Source organism: Oryx dammah, unplaced genomic scaffold, assembly GCF_014754425.2.
Source record: "Oryx dammah isolate SB20612 unplaced genomic scaffold, SCBI_Odam_1.1 HiC_scaffold_2, whole genome shotgun sequence".
NCBI lineage: Eukaryota > Metazoa > Chordata > Mammalia > Artiodactyla > Bovidae > Oryx > Oryx dammah.
This window is the reverse complement of record NW_024070186.1, coordinates 28,940,575-28,965,562: the sequence shown is the minus strand read 5'-3', so window position 1 is coordinate 28,965,562 and position 24,988 is coordinate 28,940,575. Positions and strand designations below refer to the sequence as shown.

At 44.9% G+C, this 24,988-nt stretch overlaps 1 protein-coding gene across 1 annotated transcript in view; it reads right to left on the bottom strand.

Moving 5' to 3' along the window:
* Window positions 1–278: 278 nt before the first annotated feature.
* CLSTN2 (calsyntenin 2) overlaps window positions 279–24,988 on the bottom strand; it is a 464,485-nt gene continuing 439,775 nt past the window's right edge. Inside the window, exons 11-17 of the mRNA XM_040265134.1 lie at window positions 18,883–19,031; window positions 14,076–14,293; window positions 6,388–6,558; window positions 5,750–5,895; window positions 5,498–5,621; window positions 3,888–4,072; window positions 279–1,613 (exon numbers count right to left, since the gene is read on the bottom strand). Coding sequence (XP_040121068.1) covers window positions 1,413–1,613; window positions 3,888–4,072; window positions 5,498–5,621; window positions 5,750–5,895; window positions 6,388–6,558; window positions 14,076–14,293; window positions 18,883–19,031 — 1,194 coding nt within the window. The 3' untranslated portion in view covers window positions 279–1,412. The remainder of the gene's footprint in view (window positions 1,614–3,887; window positions 4,073–5,497; window positions 5,622–5,749; window positions 5,896–6,387; window positions 6,559–14,075; window positions 14,294–18,882; window positions 19,032–24,988) is intronic.

Below are 24,988 nucleotides of genomic sequence, written 5' to 3'. Positions count from 1 at the left end.
GGACAAAAAAGCCCAAGACATTTGAAACAAAGACATTTGCAGAGCCTCGTGGAACTCCTATAACAGCTCTAGTGCTTGCCTGCTATCTTCTTGGCCACAAAAGATCACAGACCAGTTACTATAGCAACAACTCTCCTCCAAAAGTGTCCACATTAAGATGGAGATGGAAAAGATTTTCTTATTTAAAAAAAGCAGAAAGAAAGAAACTAGGTTTTTGGATATATCTGCCAACCACCTAAAGCACTGCTCCTTTTCTGAGAAGAAAAAAGAAGCTGTTATTATGGCAAACATGCTTCTAATTTCTAGCAGTTTAATCTCCAAACTCTTGTTTTAGACTCGGCGCAGTCCATGCTTGTTCCAATACCTCTAAGAGGAATGCATCTTCTCAAGAGGCAGAACTGTGAACTAGGGGATGAGGGAGCCTAAGACTAGACGGTGAGAGCCTTGTCCACTTCGGGGCCACCTTCTGGCCTGAGAGGGCCTAGCCACCCTCGTCACCCAGCTCTGTGTCCACCATGCAGCCCAGCTGTACCATCTCCTCAGCTCTTCATTCTGCTCCCCAGCTGTAGGCTTGTCTCAGTTGCTGCTGGGGGCAGTAGCTGTGTGGAATGCTTTCTGGCCTCCATGGTGCCCTGTGGTGGGAGCTGCCAGTAGGGCAGCCCTGCAGGTCTCAGTGGCTGCCAGCAAGGCAGGTTCTCAGAGCGCTTTGGCGGGAACCAGGCCCTGATGTGGCCAAGAACCTATTCTTGGTTTTGGACTTTTCATATAAGCTTCTACAGCCTCAAGAAGAACAAAGGAAAAGGCTCTCCACAATGAGAGAGCGGACGTGTGTGTGGGGTGAGGGGAGCCCAGGCCAACCTGTCCTGCAAACTTAATTCCACCTGGGTAAGGATGATCCTCTGACATGCAGAGGACTTAGGCCTCCCGTGTGTGGAGTCTGACCACCCTGCCTGTGGGAAGCAGCCTAGAGAGTCAGGTGAGGAGAACCTGCCAGACTGGAGAGAACATGGAGTCCGTGCTCGCACAGGGGGTTGGAACCTAAGAACCCTGGGGAAGCGCAGCCCCAGTTGGGGAGCAACATAAAGGCTGACCTTCTCCCCTACTGGGAAGAGCAAACAGAGACAGAACCCACAGATCTGGTTAACAGAATGCTGGGTGAGCCCAGGGCCAGAGAAGTGGGAGCCACAGGAAAAAGTTCACCCTGAAATCCCCACTGAGGTTGACGCTGGGCTTCTGGAAATTGCCCCAGGACTGGGACACGAGCAGTGCCCAGGGCGTAAAACGTGGGTTCCAGAATGCTAGGGAAGTCCTGCCAGGACCATCATGGAAATCAGAGGCGACATGTGATAGGCTGGGGCGTACATCGGGGCGCGGCTTACAAAACGGACAGGTGGTGGGCGTGGCCCCGGGCACTAGTAGGGGAGGGTGGAGTCGTCCCACTCCAGCTGGGCTTGCCTGGCTCCACTCTGCCCATGTCTGCCCCTGCCCGCCCCTTCCTCCTCCTCCTCTTCGCTGCCCTCGGACTCGCTGCTGCTGGAGCTGTCTTCCTCCGCTTCTTCCTCCTCCTCCTCTTCCTCGGTCTCCTCTTCCCCACGCCCTGGGGCTCCGTGTTTCTGGATGTCAGGAGAGAGAAGGGAAATGTTCATCATGGATCAGACAGAAGCCGTGTTGGCGCTTATGTCTCTCTCTCCATTAAGGAGATAATTAGGGGCCCTTGGAACTTCTTCCCTTAGTGCTAAACCCTTGGGCCAGGAGATGGACTTTGGAAGGGAAGTCCTCTGGAGAAAGACCAGTCGGAGGACTAAGGAAAAGACAAGAAATGGTGAATTCCAAGACCCAGACTTAAGGTGACTTGTTGTGTTTTAGGTACTGCACATTTAAGTTGATCCCATCCATCATCCAGTGAACCTTTTGGGCTAAGGTTTTGTCGTTGTTGTTTTGTTTTAAATTTTTGGTGAGACGTCTCTGGTGGCTCAGATGGTAAAGAATCTGCCTACAGTGTGGGAGACCTGGGTTTGATCCCTGGGTCAGGAAGATCCCCCGGAGAAGGGAACCAATTCCAATATTCTTGCCTGGAGAATTCCACAGACAGAGGAGCCTGGTAGGCTATAGTCCATGGGGTCACAATGAGTCAGACATGACTGAGTTTCTAACAGTAACACACTTACATTTTTGGCAGAACCCCACAGCATGTGGGACCTTGGTTCCTTGACCAGGGATCAAATCTGCACCCCTGTGCATTGGAAGGTGGAGTCTTAGCCACTGGACCACCAGGGAAGTCCTGGGTTAAGGTTTGTTTTCTGGCATTTCTGGAACCTATTTACATGGAACTTTCCAAGTCTTTAGTGACTTGCTTCTCAGTGAGAGAATGACATTTAAGTTTGTATCCCTTTTCCAGGTGGGAAAATAATGTCTCTGGGAGCAGAAGGTCTTCTAAGCCAAGACTCAGGTGTGCTGCCCCTCAAAAATACTCCTTCCAGAAGGACAGAGCTCACTGTCCTCATTTTTCCCTGCCTGCCCTTCGTCACCTGACTTGTGTCCTAAACTCCACCCCACTCTTTTCCAGTCTTATCCCCTCCCCTGAGCTTTTCGGGAATTCCAGTAAAATCTGATATCTGGATTTATCCTTTGAGTTGATGAACTAGCCGTAAAAGACATGCACCCATGCCTGTCTTCGCCCCTTTTCTGTAGCGTTTTCTCTTCTACCTTTACCTGCCCCTAAATGCTACCCCTTCTTCAAGGTCTCTCTTAGGCTCCAAGAAGTCTTCCCTGGACACTCCAGCCGCAAAGGCTTGCCCTACTCCTGCTTCACTGACTGCCACGTTAGCCCTTGGCAAGCATACTCTGGTCAGGTAATCAGCTTCAGGCACAATGATCTTGCATCCCACACCCGAGGCTCAGTTCTACGAGGGTGGAAACGCTGGGGTCCCACACGGATGCACTCAGCACTACACCTCAGCACATGATGGAAGCTGCATCAGCATGCTGGCTCTGAAACTGAAGCATGATGCCAGGTGAGGGGGAAACTGGGGACAGGCTAGGACACTTCATCCCTCAGTGGCGCCTCGATGGCCAGTGGCCACCTTGTTTTCCTGCTCCAGCCTCTCCCTCCACCCAGCACCCATGGGCAGACCAAAGGGCACAATGGAAGTGGCTTTTGTTGATATTCATATGCCCAGATCAGGAGCATTGAACACTCATGTGTAGATTTGGGGAGCTGATGGCCAATTGGGACAATAAGAACTTTAGAATCAGGCAGTGGTGAGTTCGAATACTGGTGCTGACATTCCCAGTTATGGGAACCTGAACGCTTTACTTTGCCTCCCTGAGTTGGTCCCACATTGGTAAATGAGGATTGGGACTCCTACGTCAGAGGTTGCTGGGAAGATTAAATGAGGTGATGTGAGTACTGAGGACCCAGGGCAGTTCTGACATGATGGGTGCTCAATAAATGGCAGGTATTAGCATTGTGTTTTTGTATTTACCTACTCTGAGCCTCTAAGTGAGCTTTGCAGGCAGATGGAGCATAGCCACTTAATTTATTCTGGTAGCCAATAAAAAATTCAATCCTGAGTCCCTGAGTGTGAGTCAGCTCTGAGTTAAAGACTATGGGAGAGGCCAGGGACAGACAACACTTTGCTGCTTGGCTTAAGAAATGTCTGGTTCTTAAGAAATATTTGTTGGCTGAGAGCAGTTCACAGGTTGAGCAGTACACGCAGTGGGTGGGAAAGTGTGGACCGTTCAAGTTGAGAGGGCTGGAGGAGCCCAGAGAAGGGCAGGATGAGTGGGATTAGACAAGCGGGACAGGGCTTCTGGCTCAGAATGGATGGAACCCAGTGGAGGAGAGACATCCCACTTGAAGCTCCCAGTCCCTGCCTGAGGATCACCTCCATGGGGTTGACAGTGATGGTGAGTGCAGAATCGTCCCAGTCCATCTCTGCTTCTTTGGCAGCCTCGGTCTCTTGGATGAAGTGCTGGTGGGCGATCCGGACCCGGTACACGCCCATGGCCACGACAAACACTAGCATGCACACGGAGATGATGATGACCACTGTGGCAATGCTTGGGACCACTGGAACGAGGAAGGAATTCGCATGACATCGTGAGCAAAGGACTAGCTTACTCTCGGGAGGCAACATGATTAAAACATTCATGGGTAGCTTAAAATCTGTCTACATGTACCTCAGTTGGAGGACTCTGGGTCAGCACCTTCATCTCTCTGGGCTTCACTTTTGTCATCTATCAATAATGTAATAGACTTAATCATATATTTATTACCTGCATCTATGTCTCGATTTCTGCTTTGTAAATAAGATCATCTATACCATTTTTTCCAGATTCCACATATATGCTTTAATATACCATATTCGTTTTTATCTTTCTGACTTACTTTACTCTGTATGACATCTCTAGGTCCATCCACATCTCTACAAATGACTCAATTTTGTTCCTCCTTATGGCTGAGTAATACTCCATTGCATGTATGTATGCCACGTCTTTATCCATTCCTCTGTTGACAGACATGCAGGTTGTTTCCGTGTCCTGATTATTGTAAACAATGCTGTAATTTGATACTATGTATAAAGTAGATAACTGATGAGAGCCAACTGTATAGCACAGGGAACTCTGCTCAATGCTCTGTGGTGATCCAAATGGGAAGGAAATCCAAAAAGAGGGGATATATGTCTATGTATAGGTGATTCATTTTTCTGTAGAGTAGAAACTAACACAAGATTGTAAAGCAACTATAATCCTATATATACATATATTTATATAAGATTATATATATATATACATATATTTATATAAGATTATATATATATATACATATATATATATATATATTTAATCATTCCTATCCCATGGGTAGTTGTGAGAAGTAAATGAAATCATCTATGTGAATTTTCACAAAGGCACACAGTAGGTGCTTGATAAATGCACACTCTCTTTTATCTCTTGCTTTTTCCATCAAAGTATAGGGCAGATGCCCTGAGAGCCAGGAACTGTGGAGTTCAGTCAGGACAGAGAGAATTGCCTACCAGACAGGAAGACAGTATGGAAAGTGCTGGAACAGAAGGAGGGTAGGAGTCTTTTCAGTATGGTGCACACGTGTGTGTGAGCATATGTGAGGTGTTAGGGAAAGTGCCACACAGCACATAGCTTTGAGTTGGGCTTAAAAAGATGCTAAATTTTACCCCAGCCCTGTGTGCAAACATCTTTTATCATACACTGCCTGTAACTTCTTTTTTTTTAAAATTAATTAATTAATTAATTTTTAATTTTACTTTAAAATTCTGTATTGGTTTTGCCATACATTGACATGCCTGTAACTTCTTGTGTACTTGACCAGCTCCGTCCCCAGGCTGTGAGCAGCTCAGAGCCGGGCTCATAGCTTCTCCATAGCCGGGTGCCCCCTTCAGTTCTGGCTGCTGCACCCTAGGTGTTGAGTCGCAATGACCACCCGGCACCCTGAGGTCCCTCCTCCCAGGTGACCCACCTGAACTGTGCTGGATGCTAGTCTGGGGCTCCGGGTGGTGGACGGACTGGAGGAATGGTGGCTGCGCGATAAGGTGGTTGACGTGCTCACTGTCCGGGACTCTGACCTCATGGAGGACGCTGACCTGGCAAGAGCAGGGAGACGGTGCTCTGACCGGGAATGGCCGATGGACCAGTGGTGGCAGTTTCCTGAATAAATGAGGGAGTGAATGGGTGAGCTGGGGCTTCCCTCATCACCGCAGGACTCACTCACCTCCAGGTTGAACTCATTGCTGGTGTAGCGCCCGTTGAGTTCTGAGCACTTGATCCTGAAGCGCCGGGACTCCAGGGCAGCTGGATGCCAGTTGCGGTAACGGATGTGACGCAGCACCTGCTCGTAGCGGCTCATGGAGCCCACACCTGTGCCAAGAGGCCACACCGGTCATAAGAAGGCGGAAGAGGAGATGCTGTGGAGACAGACTGTGCCTACAGGGACTGCAGGTCTCCCTGAATTCAGCCAGGGTTAAGAGCTTGGGGTGTTTAGGGGCAGACAATGTGCGAAAGCGGAGGTCCCAGGAACCAATTAAGCTGAAGCACAGATTTTCCGTGTAGACTGGCTCTCACTGGAATGTTTGACCTCAATCTGCCAAATGCTGCTGTAATACTTGCTGAGATCAAATATGATAAGAGGAGGCTTCTGCCTAGTTTCTACAGAAGACTTCCCCAGGAGTGGAATGGAAGCCAGGACCAGAGGAGGCTGGAGCAGCTTGTCCACAGAGGGGCTAGAAGTCCATGCTTTGAGCTCAAGTGTTCCCTCCTGACCCCCTCCACAGGTGATGGAGCTCCCATTGCACTCACAAGTCCCTGGAGGTGAGAGGGGATCACCGGGTCCAGGATTGAGCACCACCTTACCGTAGATGGAGTAACCTGCTGTGGAGTTGGTGGCGTCAAGGTGTCGCTGGTGGAGCTCACTGTGGTTGAGCTCCAAGCATTCCTGTCTGGGGTCCAAGTCCCCTCCCAGCACTAAAATGTCACAGAAATCTAAGTTGTGAAGCATTTCTTCTAAAACTGCTGATTTGGGGGCTGTGGGAAGAGACAATGAAAAATACAGGCATGAGGACAGCGCAGATTTTGGCTCCCACACACCCCCTCCTCCTCCATGTCCGTACCCCAAGGTTCAGGCTGGGTCAAGAGGAGAGGCTGTAAGTCCCCCCAGGTCACCATCTCTGCTTGGATGGATGTCCAGGCAGCCCCTGAGGCTGGGCAGCATGAATTTGTGTGAAGAGCGTGAATACTGCAGTCAGAACATGTGAATCTGAGTACTAGCACTGCTCCCGAGGACCTGTCTAGTTTACCCGTTGATTTCCTCATCCACAAAGAGGGTGAGGGCATTGAGAGGATGGAAATCAGCTCTGTATGATTTTAGTACCTTTAAACTATGAAAATTTGCACCTGTTTAATATGTTCTATGTCTCCGGGTTTATAGTCTATGGGAACTTGAATAGAATTTGTATCCCGCCATTGTGTGAAAGTTGTATAAATCTTAATTATGTTGAGTTGGTTGGTAGTGCTTTTCAGGTCTACTATGTCATCTCTACTTTTCTATTCATTCTATTAATTTTTGAGAGTTTGATATTGAAACTCCAACTAAAAATCTTATCTACTTAAAAAGTAATATATAGTGGAGCTGCAGTCACAAAGAGTTGGATACAACTGAGTGAGTGAACAACAAATAGTGGAACCATATGTAACTTTGTTCTGTATTTTCCAAGTCTCCTGTAAATGTATTATCATACTTTTATAATTTGAAAAAGAAAAAAGGAAAGAAAAAAAAAAAACAATGAAAATGGTGTCTGGCACAGAGTAGATGCTCAAGAAGAACTGGTCTCCTTTGGGACCAGAGGTGAGAGCCCCTCCATGAGGCTCTCGCAGCTTTCCCCACGTGGTTATGGTGTATGTCTCTGCTGTTCCCAATAGACTCTGAGCTTCTCCGAAGCACTTTGCATGACTGAATCCTCAGTATCTGACCCAGAGGCTGACAGACAGCTATAGTATGACACATTGCTCAAGTGGAGGTGCACTGTTGATATAATTAAGTAAGTAAATTGGTTAGTTTAGTTGGCAAGTCAGCCTAGCTGTCCTTGACTGATATTACGACACCCAGGTTTCCCAGAGGACGTCTCAGTATTTGAATGCTAGACAGGTTGGTAGTCCTAAATTAAACTCCTACTTTAAAATAAAAGTGATTGGTGTTTGTGGAGTCTTTGCTCTATGCTAGGCACAGTGCAGAGGAAATCCTGACAGGCACTAGAGGAGGTACCATTATTATCCCCATTTCCCTGAGCAGGGAATGGACAATCCATGAACTGGGCTAGATTGCCTGGGGTTACACAAACAGCTGGGGAGGACCTGGGATGGCAACCGTGACCTTATTTTTTAAAGATTTTTTTGATGTGGACCATTTTTCTGACAGAATGTGGTCCACTGGAGAAGGGAATGGCAAGCCACTTCAGTATTTTGCCTTGAGAACCTCATGAACAGTATGAAAAGTCAAAATGACAGGATACCAAAAGAGGAACTCCCCAGGTCATTAGGTGCCCAATATGCTATTGGAGATCAGTGGAGAAATAACTCCAGAAAGAATGAAGGGATGGAGCCAAAGCAAAAACAATACCCAGTTGTGGATGTGACTGGTGATAGAAGTAAGGTCTGATGCTGTAAAGAGCAATATTGCATAGGAACCTGGAATGTGAGGTCCATGAATCAAGGCAAATTGGAAGTGGTCAAACAAGAGATGGCAAGAGTGAACGTCGACATTCTAGGAATCAACGAACTAAAATGGACTGGAATGGGTGAATTTAACTCAGATAACCATTATATCTACTACTGTGGGCAGGAATCCCTCAGAAGAAATGGAGTAGCCATCATGGTCAACAAAAGAGTCTGAAATGCAGTACTTGGATGCAATCTCAAAAACGACAGAATGATCTCTGTTCATTTCCAAGGCAAACTATTCAATATCACGGTAATCCAAGTCTATGCCCCAACCAGTAACGCTGAAGAAACTGAAGATGAACAGTTTTATGAAGACCTACAAGATCTTTTAGAACTAACACCCAAAAAAGATGTCCTTTTCATTATAGGGGACTGGAATGCAAAAGTAGGAAGTCAAGAGTAACAGGCAAATTTGGCCTTGGAATGCGGAATGAAGCGGGGCAAAGACTAATAGAGTTTTGCCAAGAAAATGCACTGGTCATAGCAAACACCCTCTTCCAACAACACAAGAGAAGACTCTACACATGGACATCACCAGATGGTCAACACCGAAATCAGATTGATTATATTCTTTGTAGCCAAAGATGGAGAAGCTCTATACAGTCAACAAAAACGAGACCAGGAGCTGACTGTGGCTCAGATCATGAACTCCTTACTGCCAAATTCAGACTGAAATTGAAGAAAGTAGAGAAAACTGCTAGACCATTCAGGTATGACCTAAATCAAATCCCTTATGATTATACAGTGGAAGTGAGAAATAGATTTAAGGGGCTAGATCTGATAGATAGAGTGCCTGATGAACTATGGAATGAGATTCGTGACATTGTACAGGAGACAGGGATCAAAACCATCCCCATGGAAAAGAAATGCAAAAAAGCAAAATGGTGGTCTGGGGAGGCCTTACAAATAGCTGTGAAAAGAAGAGAAGTGAAAAACAAAGGAGAAAAGGAAAGACATAAACATCTGAATGCAGAGTTCCAAAGAATAGCAAGAAGAGAAAAGAAAGCCTTCTTCAGCGATCAATGCAAAGAAATAGAGGAAAAGAACAGAATGGGAAAGACTAGAGATCTCTTCAAGAAAATTAGAGATACCAAGGGAACATTTCATGCAAAGATGGGCTCGATAAAGGACAGAAATGGCATGGACCTAACAGAAGCAGAAGACATTAAGAAGAGGTGGCAAGAATACACAGAAGAACTGTACAAAAAAGATCTTCATGACCCAGATAATCATGATGATGTGATCACTAATCTAGAGCCAGACATCTTGGAATGTGAGGTCAAGTGGGCCTTAGTAAGCATCACTACGAACAAAGCTAGTGGAGGTGATGGAATTCCAGTTGAGCTGTTTCAAATCCTGAAAGATGACACTGTGAAAGTGCTGCACTCAATATGCCAGCACATTTGGAAAACTCAGCAGTGGCCACAGGACAGGAAAAGGTCAGTTTTCATTCCAATCCCAAAGAAAGGCAATGCCAAAGAATGCTCAAACTACCGCACAATTGCACTCATCTCACATGCTAGTAAAGAAATGCTCAAAATTCTCCAAGCCAGGCTTCAGCAATACATGAACCATGAACTCCCTGATGTTGAAGCTGGTTGTAGAAAAGGCAGAGGAACCGAGATCAAATTGCCAACATCCGCTGGATCATGGAAAAAGCAAGAGAGTTCCAGAAAAACATCTGTTTCTGCTTTATTGACTATGCCAAAGCCTTTGACTGTGTGGACCACAATCAACTGTGGAAAATTCTGAAAGAGATGGGAATACCAGACCACCTGACCTGCCTCTTGAGAAATCTGTATGCAGGTCAGGAAGCAACAGTTAGAACTGGACATGGAACAACAGACTGGTTCCAGATAGGAAAAGGAGTATGTCAAGGCTGTATATTGTCACCCTGCTTGTTTAACTTCTATGCAGAGTACCTCATGAGAAACGCTGGACTGGAAGAAACACAAGCTGGAATCAAGATTGCCGGGAGAAATATCAATCACCTCAGATATGCAGATGACACCACCCTTATGGCAGAAAGTGAAGAGGAGCTAAAAAGCCTCTTGATGAAAGTGAAAGAGGAGAGTGAAAAAGTTGGCTTAAAGCTCAACATTCAGAAAATGAAGATCATGGCATCTGGTCCCATCACTTCATGGCAAATAGATGGGGAAACAGTCGAAACAGTGTCAGACTTTATTTTTTTTGGCTCCAAAATCACTGCAGATGGTGACTGCAGCCATGAAATTAAAAGACGCTTATTCCTTGGAAGAAAAGTTATGACCAACCTAGATAGTATATTCAAAAGCAGAGACATTACTTTTTCAACTAAGGTCCGTCTAGTCAAGGCTATGGTTTTTCCTTTGGTCATGTATGGATGTGAGAGTTGGACTGTGAAGAAGGCTGAGCGCTGAAGAATTGATGCTTTTGAACTGTGGTGTTGGAGAAGACTCTTGAGAGTCCCTTGGACTGCAAGGAGATCCAACCAGTCCATTCTGAAGGAGATCAGCCCTGGGATTTCTTTGGAAGGAATGATGCTAAAGCTGAAACTCCAGTACTTTGGCCACCTCATGTGAAGAGTTGACTTATTGGAAAAGACTCTGATGCTGGGAGGGATTGGGGGCAGGAGGAGAAGGGGACGACAGAGGATGAGATGGCTGGATGGCATCACGGACTCGATGGACATGAGTCTGAGTGAACTCCGGGAGTTGGTGATGGACAGGGAGGCCTGGTGTGCTGCGATTCATGGGGTCGCAAAGAGTCGGACACGACTGAGCGACTGAACTGAACTAGACCATTTTTAAAGTCTTTATTGAAGTTGTCACAATATTGCTTCTGTTTTATGTGTGGTTTTTTTTTTTTTTTTTTTGGTTAAGAGGTATGTGGGCTTCTAGCTCCCTGACCAGAGAACAAACGTGCACCCCTTGCATTGGAAGGCAAAGTCTTAACCACTGGACCACCAGTGCATGCGTGCTAAGTTGCTTCAGTCATTTCTGACTCTTTGTGACCCTATGGACCATAGCCCTCCAGGCTCCTCCATCCGTGAGATTCTCCAGGCAAGAATACTGGAGTGGGTTGCCATGCCCTTCTCCAGGGGATCTTCCTGACCCAGGGAACCCACGTCTTTTATGTCTCCTGCATTGGCTAGTTCTTTACCACCTGGGAAGCCCCACTGGACCACCAGAGAAGTCCCCAACCATGACTTTCTGATTTCATACTTTGTGAAAGTCTCAGCCTCTGGGCTCTTGCTCTTCAAATGTTTTTGATGTTGCAGGCATTTATTAAAAATTTTGTGAACTGAGATCATTTAAATAAGTATATTCACTCATTAAGCAGACTGTTTTATTTTGTGCATGATAAAACATTTATGAAAACAGAAATTTTAAAAGGATTCACAAAGGATGAGAGAGCTATTTTGAAATAAATATTTTATTTTGTTTAATTTTTAAGGAATACCCAAAATATTTTTTATTCTCGCTGGATATATGTTGTTAATAAATAATTCCATATGCTTAATTTTAAAATGCTTGCCAAAGTCAATGGCTTTGTGTATTGTTGGCAAAATCTAAAAGCACATTAATAAACACTTAACAAGGTCTGTTATTAATAATGGTGCATGTATATCTTTCTTTCAAATGGTATATCATTTCTGGGGTTTCTCTGGAGCCATATTCTTCTGAGGTCAGGTTGGGTCATCCTTGCTCCTAGGACCCCACATGATTGACTGATTGCTCCCCCTAGGCAGAGGTGTGTTGACCCCACAATCTTCTTGTTCTCTTATGCTTGCATAATGGGCTAAATGTTCCATTGGCAGTTTCCCTGATTCCCTCTGCCCTAAAGGGACTGTTCTGGGCTGAGGAACTTACTGGAAAATCATCCATGGTTGGTCCTGGAGGAGCTCCTTGTCTGGTTATTAGCAAATAGATAATCACCAGCCCTGGGCTTGCCAGTGTGTGTGAGAGGGAGCCTTAGTGGTTGGGGGTCAGGCTGGGTCAACCAGTGGTTGGGGGCTGCCCTCTGGAGGAGACATTGAAGGTAGACTGTTTTTTTCGGTAATAATAGGGAATAGGACAGAGAAGGACCTTCCAGGCCGAGGGCAGACCATGAGCAGATATGTAAACTAACACAGAGGTGTGCAGGGAAAGAGGGGTGTGTGTGTCGTTGGTACTGAAACAGCACAGTAAGTGAATCCATGGGGGCAGAAGAAGGATGCTGGAGAGGGTCACTGGTGGAAGTGCCATTAGCCTATTTGTTTACTGCACCCACAATAATGATTATTCTTACAACCATGAAAGTAAAATTTTAAAAGTACGATTAATAGCCCTCAGGCACTTGCCTACATGGTTTGCAAGGAACTTCTCATAAACAGAAGGTGACACATAGACCCATATGATTGTTTGTTGCTGGATTACCTGTATGCTGATGTCAGGCCTTGAGAATTCAGATACTCTTAGCTATGGCCTGCAGCCCGTGCAATCAGAGTCTCTTCTTTTTCTGTCTGATTTTAGTCACAAATGAGGACCACAGGGAAGATCACATGACCCAATGCACCTTGAAGTGTAACTGGAAAATGGTTCTGCCCGGACAGTTGGCCCAATACCATCTATTTTTGTGAGCTTAGAAGGACAGCCTTGCCAGGCATCCCATTCCTAGGGACCAGCATGGATTAAGGCAGTGGGTAATTAGGATTATTATAGAAGCAGCCCTTCAGGGACTCAGGCCCACTGGCACTAGCACATCATTAGCAGCTGCTTTTGGAGGCAGAGATGGAGAGTTGAAAATATTCATTTGGAGGAGGAGGCAAAGATGGTTCTCAAACATATTCTTCCTGTAGCTCTGGCCCCAGAGGTCTCCTGCCTTCTTTCTGTATCTTTCCATCTTTCTTCCCCTACAAGCTGAATACACTATAGATTTCAGATCAGTGTAGTGTCTCTTCCTAGCAGGTAATTCAAATTACTTTTACTGAACAGCCCTCCCACCAATAAAACCACTGGAAAGAACAATTGCAAAGTTCCCTGAGAGTTGAAAGTGATATTACTGAAGGACATGTTTGCTGCTGCTAAGTCGCTTCAGTCGTGTCTGACTCTGTGTGACCCCAGAGGTGGCAGCCCACCAGGCTCCCCCATCCCTGGGATACTCCAGGCAAGAACACTGTTGTGGGTTGCCAATGTATATATTAAGATGCAGCTCTGTTGTTTCCTTCATGCTTCTTTAGCTTTTCTTCTGATCGCCAAAATGATACATGCCTACTATAGAACCTTTTACAATTGGAGAAAAGTGAATGGTAGAAAGAAATGAGCTCTCATTCTGCTTTTCAGAGACTGTTAGCACTAGGTGTGTTTCCTTCTGGGCATTTTTCTGTGTATTTATTTTTCTTGACATAGTTGTGATCAGTATGTGTGTAGATACTCTGTAATTCACTTCTTGCTTTTTGTTTTTTTTTAACTTACAGTTTGGCATAAGTGCCTCCCCTCCAGCATCATACCTCTTGTATGTTGTTGCAGTTCAGTTGCTAAGGTGTGTCGACTCTTTGCGACCCCACGGACTGCAGCACACCAGTCCGTGTTTGTCTTTCACCATCTCCCTGAATTTGCTCAAACTCATGTCCATTGACCCAGTGATGCCATGGCATCACCTCTTAGGTGGGGGTACCACAATTTGCTAAGGCATTTACTCCCCCCTGTTATGTATCTGCATTATCTCCAGGATTTTTTGTTCTGTTATAAATTACCCCACTATGGTGAACAACACTGTTGTCCTGAAGTGTGATTTAACAAGAAACATACTTTATGTGAGAATTTAAGGTCTACCACCCCTCAACCCACTGTATGCACCTGTACCTGTGGTCTTCAAGTCACTGGGAGCCTCAGCTTTGGTGAAGGTGCTCACAATCTTGATGTCAGGGAAGAGGATCACCCCTCTGGCACTTTCAAACTGGGCGGCGGGTCTCCAGAAGCGGTCTGTGCCATGGAGGGTGATCTGGGGCTCGACCGCCTGCAGCACCATCACGTAGGCGTCCATGTCGGGGATGCTGATACACACATCTTCTCCAAAGCACCTGGGGAAACAGCAGTCATTGCTGAAACCATCCATCATCCAATACGGACAAGGATACCTGCAGCCACCTCTAGTCCTCAGTGAGACATCCTGACTGCTTAAGAGCCTCTGACGATGTCAGCAGACATTCGAATTTAAAGTTCCATTATTGGCTCAAGTGGTAAAGAATCCCCCTGCAGTGCAAGAGATATAGGAGACAGGGTTCAATCCCTGGGTCAGAAAGATATCCTGCAGTAGGAAATGGCAACCCACTCCAGTATTCTTGCCTGGGGAATCCCATGGACAGTGGAGTCTGGTGGGCTACAGTCTACAGGGTCACAAAGAGTCAGACATGACTGAGCATGAACACATATAGTCAAAACTACTAGCAATCTAGGGACATGAAAAAAGATTGACTTCTAGGAGTAATGGGAATTTTCTAAACCCAGCAACAAGTAACCATTAAACCTTTAATTATCCTTTAACAAAGTAATCAACAGCAACATTAATTAGGCAGCAATTGCTCGCTCTGTGCATAAGGATTTAGTAAACAAGTTGTCGTCTCGCTGGTTATTTACAGCCATCTTACTAGGTGAGACCCCAGGGCTAGTCTCCCCTGTCTGCTGGAGCAGTATATGTGTTCTCTCTCTATGAGGGTATCACACAAGTGCATGCCTGTTCAGATGTACCAGCAGACTGCTATTGTAACCACACTCCTTTGTCCTGATGCACTGCCACAAAAATGTCTGGGAGCCAGGGTGGTGTGACAACAAGAGCAAAGCCTGGGGAGTGAGACAGGCAAGTGTCCACACCCGACTGCCACTCCTGGGCTCGGAGGATCTGGGCAGGGAGCACGACTCCTGTGAACCTCAGTCTCTTTATCTATACAATGGGACAATGATTACCTTATAGTAGTAGGGCTTGAGTGCAGGTGACATGTAGATAGGAAGCCACCCAAGGCCCTGCACCGTGGTTGGAGCTCAGTAAATGCTGATAGACTAACACTCTCGTCAGACCTCATCAGGTATGTGTGTCACTGGCATACTTTGCTGCTCCTTGTGACCAAGACCCAGGCTACATGGAGAACCCTAGCATCTAGATGGATGCTCTGGGAGTGATGGTGGACTCCGGCTGGTGGCAGCCATCAGCTTACATCCTTTGGCAAGGTTCCTGGGGGCAGGGTAGGCTGAGCCACTCCATCTTCTCCAGGGTGGGCTAGGTGTGGGCATGGTGGTGGGCTCTTGCTCCCACTTTTTTTGGCCTTTGTGGCCCCAGCAGCCCCTCCCCTTGCCAGTTTATGGAAGCCTGGTCCTAGAGCTGGAGACCAGCAGTCTGGTCTCTCTTCTTCACTACAGTGTAGGGCTGACCTGGAGGTCAGCTACCTGTTCCCTATCATAGCCTCTAGGGGTTACCTTTAGTGTGGAGGTGGGAACACTTTCTCCATCACTAGAACTGTTGGATGTATTTGCCATCTGTGAGCTCTGTTTCGGCATCTGTCCCAGGCCCAACAACATGGTAGGCCGCAGACCCATCTTTCCCACCCTTCTTGCTGTCTCTGGGTCCTCCTAATGGCTCCAGGTGCCAGGTGATTCCCTATGTGCTTCTCAGGAGTTTTTCTGGGATCCCTTTCCTAGTGGCCCTCCCAGGCAGATGTTTGGCTGAGAAACAATTTGATAGACCAGTAAAGGTGTTATCTAAATGTCACAGTGATAGTCTCATCTCCTTAATTTAACTCTGATCCCTGGGGACAAGAACTATGCCTTCTCTTTCTCTTGCATACTTATTGTATTTAGCAACTCTATCAAGGCTAGGTTGGTTAATTTAATTCAATTAATAAACATTTGTGAAGCACGATACTATACCAAGAAAAATCCTAAAGATGCTACCAAAATCTATGGAAACTAATAAATGAATTCAGTAAGTTTCAAGATACAAAATTAATATGCAGAAATTTGTGGCATTTCTATACACTAACAACGATATATCAGAAAAAGAAAAAGAAAACCATTTACAATTGCATCAGAAAGAATAAAATACCTAGGGATAAATCTAATTAAGAAGGTAGAATGTCTGTTCTCAGAAACTACAAAACACTGATGAAAGAAATTAAAGATGTTACAAATGAATGGAAAGTTACGTATGGCATGTTCATGGATTGGAAGAATTAATATTATTAAAGTGACCATCCAAGTCAATCTACAGAGTCAATGCAATCTCTATCACAATGCCAAGGGTATCTTTTTAAACCAAACTAGAACAAAAAATTCTAAAATTTGTATAAAACCTTTCTCAAAAAGCCAAAAGAGTCTTGACAAAGAGGAACAAAGCTGAAGGTCACTGAAGTCACTCCCTGACTTCAGACCATGCTGCCAATCTAGAGTGATCCGAACAGGCGTGGTTTTGGCACAAAGAAAGACATATAGACCAATGCAACAGAACAGAGAGCTCAGAACTGAGCTCATGCAGAGATGGCCAACTAATAAATGACAAAGGAGGCGAAAATATAAAGTGAGGAAAAGACAGCTTCTTCAACAAATGATGGAAAAACTGGACAGCTACATGCAAAAGAAACAAACTGGACTACTTTCTCACATCATACACAAAAATAAACTCAGAATGAGTAAGACCCGAAACCATAAAACTCCTAGAAGAAAACACAGAAAGTATGCTCTTTGACATCAGTCTCAGCAATATTATTTTGGATCTGTCTCGTCAGGCAATGGAAACAAAAGCAAAAATAAACACATGGGACTATATCCAACTAAAAAGCTTTTTGCACACTGAAGGAAACGCTCAACAATATAAAAAGGCAGCCTAATGAATGGGAGAAGATATTTACAAATGATGTATATAGTAAAGAGGACTTCCAGGTGGTACAGTGGTAAAGAATCTACCTCCCAATGCAGGAGATGCAGGAGATGTGGCTTTAATCCCTGGGTTGGGAAGATCCTCTGGAATAGAAGATGGCAACCCACTCCAGTATTCTTGCCTGGAAAATTCCATGGACACTGGAGCCTGGTGGGTTGTAGTCCATGGCGTCACAAAGAGTCAGACACGACTGAGCACATACATAATATAGTAAGGGGTTAAGATCCAAAATAGGCAAGAAACTCATACAACTCTACAGCAAAAAACAGATAACCCAACTGAAAGATGGGCAGAGGACCCGAACCGGCATTTTTGCAAAGATTTACAGATGGCCGACAGACACATGAAAAGATGTTCAATATCAGTAATCATCAGGGAAATGTGAATCAAAACCACTAGGTACCACCTCACCCCTATCAGAATGGCTAATATAAAAAAAATAATAATAAGTGTTGGTGAGGATGCAGAGAAAAGGAAGCCTCTATGCACTACTGGTGGAAACGCAAATTGGTGCTGCCACTATGGTAAACAGTATGGAGGGTCCTCATAAAAACTAAACATAGACTTGCTGTATAATCCAGCAATTTCATTTCTGAGTATTTTCCTGAACAGTGCTAATTTGATAAGATATATACACACTAATCGGAGAAGGCAATGGCACCCCACTCCAGTACTCTTGCCTGGAAAATCCCATGGACGGAGGAGCCTGGTGGGTTGCAGTCCATGGAGTTGCAAGGAGTCAGACACGACTGAGCAACTTCACTTTCACTTTTCACTTTCATGCATTGGAGAAGGAAATGGAAGCCCACTCCAGTGTTCTTGCCTGGAGAATCCCAGGGACGGAGGAGCCTGGTGGGCTGCCATCTATGGGGTTGCACAGAGTCGGACATGACTGAAGCGAGTTAGCAGCAGTAGCAGCATACACACTAATGCTCACTGCAGCATTATTTACATACATTGACTACAATATGGAGGCAGTCTCAAGGATAGATGGATAAAGAAGATGTGGATTTATATATTTATGGTAAATACATATTTGTATATATATATAGTATATATATATTTAAATATAATTAGACATATTTATGGTATATATTTATATAGTATATATCTAATACATATATTAATATTATAGCACTAATAAATTATATATATGTATGTATACACACAATGGAATATTACTAAGTCATAAGGAAGAATAAAATCTTACAGTTTGCAACAATATGAATAGAGGATGTTATGTTAAGTGACATAAGTCAGACAGAGAAAGACTGTAGGATTTCACTTATATGTGGAATCTAAAAAACAAAACCAAACCAGACTCATAGACATAGAGAACAAACAGGTGGTGGCCAGGAGGGTGGGGGTTGGGGTTGGGGTGAAATAGGTGAAGGAAGTTAAGAGGTACGCACCTCCAGTGATAAAATATCCACAGGGATGTGACATACAGCGTAAGGAATATGCTCAATAGCATTGTAATAACTTTGTATAGTGACGTATGGTTACCAGATTTATCATGGTTATCATTTCATAATGTATGCAAATATCAGATCACTATGCAGTACACCTGAAACTAACATAATATTTTACATCAATTATATTTCACTTAAAAAAAAAACAAAAGAACACCACAAATCCACTGGGGTGGCCTCAAAGGGAGGTGAATCCTATTTTGCAAGAGAATATCCCAGGGACTATGCTTGATGCCTTGGCTGGGCCCCAGGCTGCCTAGCATTCACTCACTGGACTTTGGAAGAGACTTTCAGGCGCCGCACACCCGCAGTTGGGAACTGCCTGGAGTTGATGTAGGAGACCTTCTGGAGGGCACGGTTGATATTCCCGATGTCATCACCTTCCATCACCAGGACGGACTGCGAGGGGTTGAAATGATACTGGAAGACAAGGGTATCACAGGAGAGAATGGTCAGGCATGTTCACAGTTCCACGGAGACCCTCCATCTTCATACAAAGGCCACTGAAGCATCTCCAGAGCTTGTGGAAGTGCAGCAGCTGTGTGCACAGTGACTGTTTTAATTCCTCAAACAATCTCTACTTTCCCCTGGTGGACTTTGGGACTCTCCTCTGTAAGATTGCCTGAGATTATAAACTCCTGGTAATACCACCCTGAGCCACAGGATGAATCCTTTTTAGTTATCATGCTCCTGGCGTCCAGCCTTTGGTGGGCTCATGCTTGAGGCTACTATGAGGTCCTTCTCAGAAACTTTCAGCTCCTGGACTGCCCACCCCTTCAGCTGACAGCCTGGAAACCAGGGGCTTCAGCTCCTTTTGCTGTCTTGACTTTGACCTTGAACTGCTCCTCCATTCACCCTGCACTCCACTTCCTCACCCCATGTCCCATCTTTTCAGCTTCCAATGATAAAGTTCATTTTTAAGTTAATGGCCTTCTCTCTCTCTTAGATCTGATTCTTGATCTTGCCTTCTTGGTGCTAAACTTTGGTTTCCCAGGACTTTTAAGCACTTGATGTTTACATACCTGTCACCTGCCTATTCATTCCATTTGGGGTCCCTGGTATCTCACATTCAGTAAAGGTCAAGGGGCTATGATGCTACCCACTGAGTCACTTGGGTTCTCAAACCAGATAAACTCAATCCAAACTTCTGTCTCTTCCATGGTATTATTCCATCTTCCAGCAGTTACTTTATTTTTGAATGAAGTGTGGAGAACTGCTTTTGTACTAATCTGAGTTACTTACCTTGACACACTTCTGAGTAATAACTATTAGGAACGGCTATCAGTAATATGTCAGGGACTTAACTGTGGATTCAGATTTTGTATCCAGTACTTGTGTCAGAGAGAGACACGGATATATTTTAATGTAGCTACTTGCCAACAATTATTTATAGTTTTGAATATATAACATATCCACATGGTTCAAATATATATATGAATATATGTGTGTGTGTATATATATATATGTATATATGTATACACACACACACATTTGGGGCTTCCCTGGTGGTTCAGTGGTAAAGAATTTGCCTGTCAATGCAGGAGACATGGGTTTGATCCCTGGGTTAGGAAGATCCCCGAAGAAGGAAATGGCAACCTACTCCAGTATTCTTCCTGGAAAATCCCATGGACAGAGAAGACTGGCAGAGAAGACTGACAGTCCACGGGATCGCAAAGAGTCAGACATGACTGAGCAACTAGACAACAACAACTGTGTGTGTGTGTGTGTATGCTAAGTGAAATTGTCCATCTTATTTCTATCTCCTGTGAAACTAATTTCCCCAACCCCATTCCACAGGTGATAACTGTTCCATTAATTTCTTAGCACAAATTGCATTATTATTCATAATTAGTTATTTCTCCTCCTAGGAGAAGGAAATGGCAACCCACTCCAGTGTTCTTGCCTGGAGAATCCCAGGGCGGGGGAGCCTGGTGGGCTGCCGTCTATGGGGTCGCACAGAGTCGGACACGACTGAAGCAACTTAGCAGCAGCAGCAGCAGTGAGAGGCTTATACAAGCCTGTCAACAGGTTTAATCACGTAACTTATGGTACCCTTCTACAGGATATACATTTTTGTCCTGTTGCACTCAACAGTGGTCATGTGACTTGCTTGGCTAACAGAGAGTGGGCCAATGTATTATTTGGTTCACAACCTGGGTAGAAGATTTAACAGCCAGTTAATTCATGGTGCCATGTCCCTCTTCCTCTTCCATGAAAACTGAAAAGCTCCCCAATGGTCTAACAGCCTCGGTCTCACAGTGAGGGTGGTATGGATAAGAGTTGCAGCTAATCTTTAGTGGACATGAAATGTGCACAATTTAAAAAATTTCTATATATTGAAATTTTAAAGTCATTTGTTACTGCCTATCCTGACAGTTATATTTAAGCATTTAATGAATGTGTAATCAGTAAGTATAGATTCCCATTTTTCTTCTTTCTTCCACCAAAGATAGGTTGTTACATGCTATACTGTACTTTGCTTTTTCACTTAACTTGTGTCTTGGAGGTCTTTTCTTTCTTTTCTTTTTTTTTAGGTTGTATAATATTATTTAATATTAAATAAATTATCTAACCAGTCTTCTAATATGAACATTTGGGTTGTTTCCAATCTTCTACTAATAATGCCATAATGAATAATCTTTTATATATAACACTTTTTAAGTGTGTAAGTATATTTGGAGAATAAATCCCTGAGTGAAATTGCTAGGTCAAAGGGTATATGCAGTTTAAATTTTAACAATGTTGCCAAATTTCCCTTTGCTAGGGATTATATCACTATACCCTCCCTCTCACCTTGTATGAGAATGCTCTTTTCTCCAAACCTCAACAAAAGAGCATGCTGTCAAACTTTAGGATTTTTGCCAATCTGATAGGTGATAAATACTATCTTAGTATAGTTTTATTTTGCATTGCTCTTTCCATGAGGTATATTCAGTATATTCTGAAGGGTTTAAGGGAAACATCTACTTTAGCTTTTCCTTGATATGACCTGGATGTCTTCACAAGAGTTTCTCATTCTCTGTCTGGACCCCACTAGCATGTGGATGTCTCATGAGCACTGTGGAGCCATTGCACATGGCAACCCACTCCAGTATTCTTGCCTGGAAAATTCCATGGTCAGGGGAGCCTCGTGGGCTACAGACCATGGGGTTGCAAAGTCGGACACAACTGAGCACACAGAACGCACATGGTGGCCCCAGCCAACAGACGCCCAATCCTTTCTCTTTCAAGTATCATGCCAGTGTTTCATTGATACGTTCTCCTTAAAGCCTCCCTGGCTTCCCTAACTTACGTCCACTGGGTTCCTATAGTGCCTATGAAATGGTTTGTTGTTGTTTCGTCACTAAGTCGTGTCTGACTCTTTTGGGACCCCGTGGACTGTAGCCCACCAGGCTCCTCTGTCCGTGGGATTTCCCAGGCAAGAATACTGGAGTGCATTGCCATTTCCTTCTCCAGGGGAGCTTCCTGACCCAAGGATTGAACCAGTGACTCCTTCATTGTCAGGAGGATGCTTTACTACTGAGCCACTTGGGAAGCTCACGTGAAATGGTAGTATAGTTATAGTGCAGTGACCGTGAGCTCACGGAGGACGGGAGCTGTGACTCTTATCCCTGAATCTCAGAACCTCATCCTGAGTGCCCAGAAGTCCCTGTTAGATGAATGACTGAATGGTCTTCCAACCCATATTTTACTCAGTATCATTTCTTTTTACTCCCCAAAAGGACTTTTTTTCCAGTCACTTGTCTTTTCAGTCAAGCCTTGGTGCAAATCATCATCAGTGCTTCCCAAACAGTGTTCTCCTTTCCTTCCTGGAGGCTGTACTTCTTAGCTGCCTCAAGCCACCTGCAGGTGGGTCATGTGACTGTGTCTGCCCAATGGCATGTGAGAGGAAGTGATGCAGGCACTCTGGGCTGAGGTAGTGAAGAGCCCTGCGGAATGCCCTAGCTGTTTTCTTTCTTAACTCTGGTGTTCTAGGCATAAAGCCTACCTCATTTCCCTGACTTAGTGTGGGAGAAAAATAAACTTTTAAGCACTAAGTGATAGAGTTTTGAAGTCATTTGCTATTGCAATTGTTTGATCCATGGGAAGAATTCAACCCTTCCTTCCCAGGCATGAGTCATGTCCCCAAGGCTATGTGGCGCTTTTGAAAGGTCATGGGCTGTGTAGACTTTGTACCCCAGGTCCAGAACGAGCTACAGAATACAGCTTGGGACTATTGACTTCCCCTTTCTGGACTTCATTTCTTCATTGAAAATAATGGGGATATTAATATCTACCTGTCTGGAGCTTAAGTAAGATAATGTATATAAAGTATCTAGCACTTAAAAAAAGGTACTCATTCTATAATAGCTTTTATCATAACTCTTAATACTGTAACTGAGGCTTTGGCTATGCTGGTACCATTTCCCTCACTATGATCCAGTTTTCTCCCATCCTTAAAGCCCTGAGCAGAGTCTCTCTGAGCTGTGACATGTGGTCCCAAGCACTGTTCCCTGTGTTGGATTTGGGAGCCTCTGGACATATGCACAGCCTCTGGGTGATGCTACAGTAGGCCCCCGGCTGGCTTCTCTCTTGCTGGGGCTGACTCACTAGCTTAGAGTGCTCAGCTGTGGAGATGCCACACACTGGGGAATCATCAGTAGTTCTCAGTGTTTTACAAATCATCCACTTCTGATCTGAGCAGATTCAAGCTCATTCTTCTAAATATACCACTTAAGTTTCTATGTTTTCCCCTGCCCTCATCTCTACAATCCCTGCTATAGAAGTCTTCTGGTGCTTTTGCTGTCTGTCTCCTCCCCCAGCAGATTGCAAGCACCTCCAGGGCAGGGTCGCCTGACTTTTTCAGCATCACAAGGTCCAGTACGTAATAAGCATGAGACAAGATGATGTCACCTGCAGAAAAGGCTGATTTCTGAGCCTTGAATGAGGGCTGCATAGGAGGATCAAGCAGTGCTTCCAGAGGAATGGATTGGCAGCAACCCATGGCATCAGCATCAGCAGAAGGCATTCCCACTGCAGCCTCCTTGAGAGAGGATGGGTTAGGGAATGTGTTGGATCTCTAGTGAATACACAATTCTGGCTTCCAGAGCATCCCAAGGGCTGCCACAGGGCATAAGGTGGGCGCTGGCCTAGCCACCAACACATTTTCTTACAAGATCAATAAAATCCTCCTCTAGAGTAGGTTTTGTTTGTATGCTTGTGTTGTCTTTGTGGCATGACTAAAGGTCAGGCTCTGGTACTACAGGACACAGAATGGTACTGGCATTGCTACAGGGGCAGGAGATGGGTTCTTGGGAATCAGCACTCACTCAGCCTGGAAAGCTGGTCTGTAGCCAGTGGTTCTTTTTTCTGAACCAACGAGTCATTAGACAGATGGCCTTTGCAGAATGGTCAGCTGTCCTGGAGGGTCAGGCTGGGAGATCAGTGAAATCCCTGCCCAAAGCCCTGGCCTGTTCTTGGGGAACAGACTGGCCACGGCACTCTGGACATGTTACCCTTCCCTTAGGCACCTGCCAGCTTTTCTGTGCTGGGCCAGAGGAAGATTCACCACAATAGAGGCTGCTGCTGCTGCTGCTGCTAAGTCGCTTTAGTCGTGTCCGACTCTGTGCGACCCCATAGACGGCAGCCCACCAGACTCCCCTGTCCCTAGGATTCTCCAGGCAAGAACACTGGAGTGGGTTGCCATTTTCTTCTCCAATGTATGAAAGTGAAAGGCGAAAGTGAAGTTGCTCAGTCGTGTCCTACTCCTAGCGACCCTATGGACTGCAGCCCACCAGGCTCCTCCATCCATGGGATTTTTCCAGGCATCAGTACTGGAGTGGGGTACCATTGCCTTCTCCGACAATAGGGGCTATTCTGTTGCAAATATGACCCAGACTTACTTTTCAAAAGAAGCTGGGGCAGCAGCAATGCCAACTGCAAGGTCAACCCAGCAGGAGAGGGGAACTGATTCGTTCAAAGCCTATTTATCAGGTTTTCTAGGGGAGATTTGTATCTATACCTCATCTATATGGATATCTTTGCTATATCTGATATATAAATATATGTAAGAATATATAAAATATATGTATTTTTCAATTCTTACATTGCTACACAATGATATTAAGTCCATTTTATACATGAGGGAATTGGGGTTTAAAGGATTAAAGTACCTTGCCCAAGGTCACCCCGCTCAGAAATAGCCATACTGTGCTTTGAGCCTAGAAGTGTTTTGTCCCAAAGTTCTTCTTTCCCACCCTTCCACACTAGAGATGACAAATTGGCAGGGATGAGGCTATGAAAATCAAAAGCAGATTTTCCTCAGCAATGTGGCGATTCCACTGTGTCTTGTATGGATACATAACAGCACCCCTCTTGGCCATTTACTCACTCCAGAC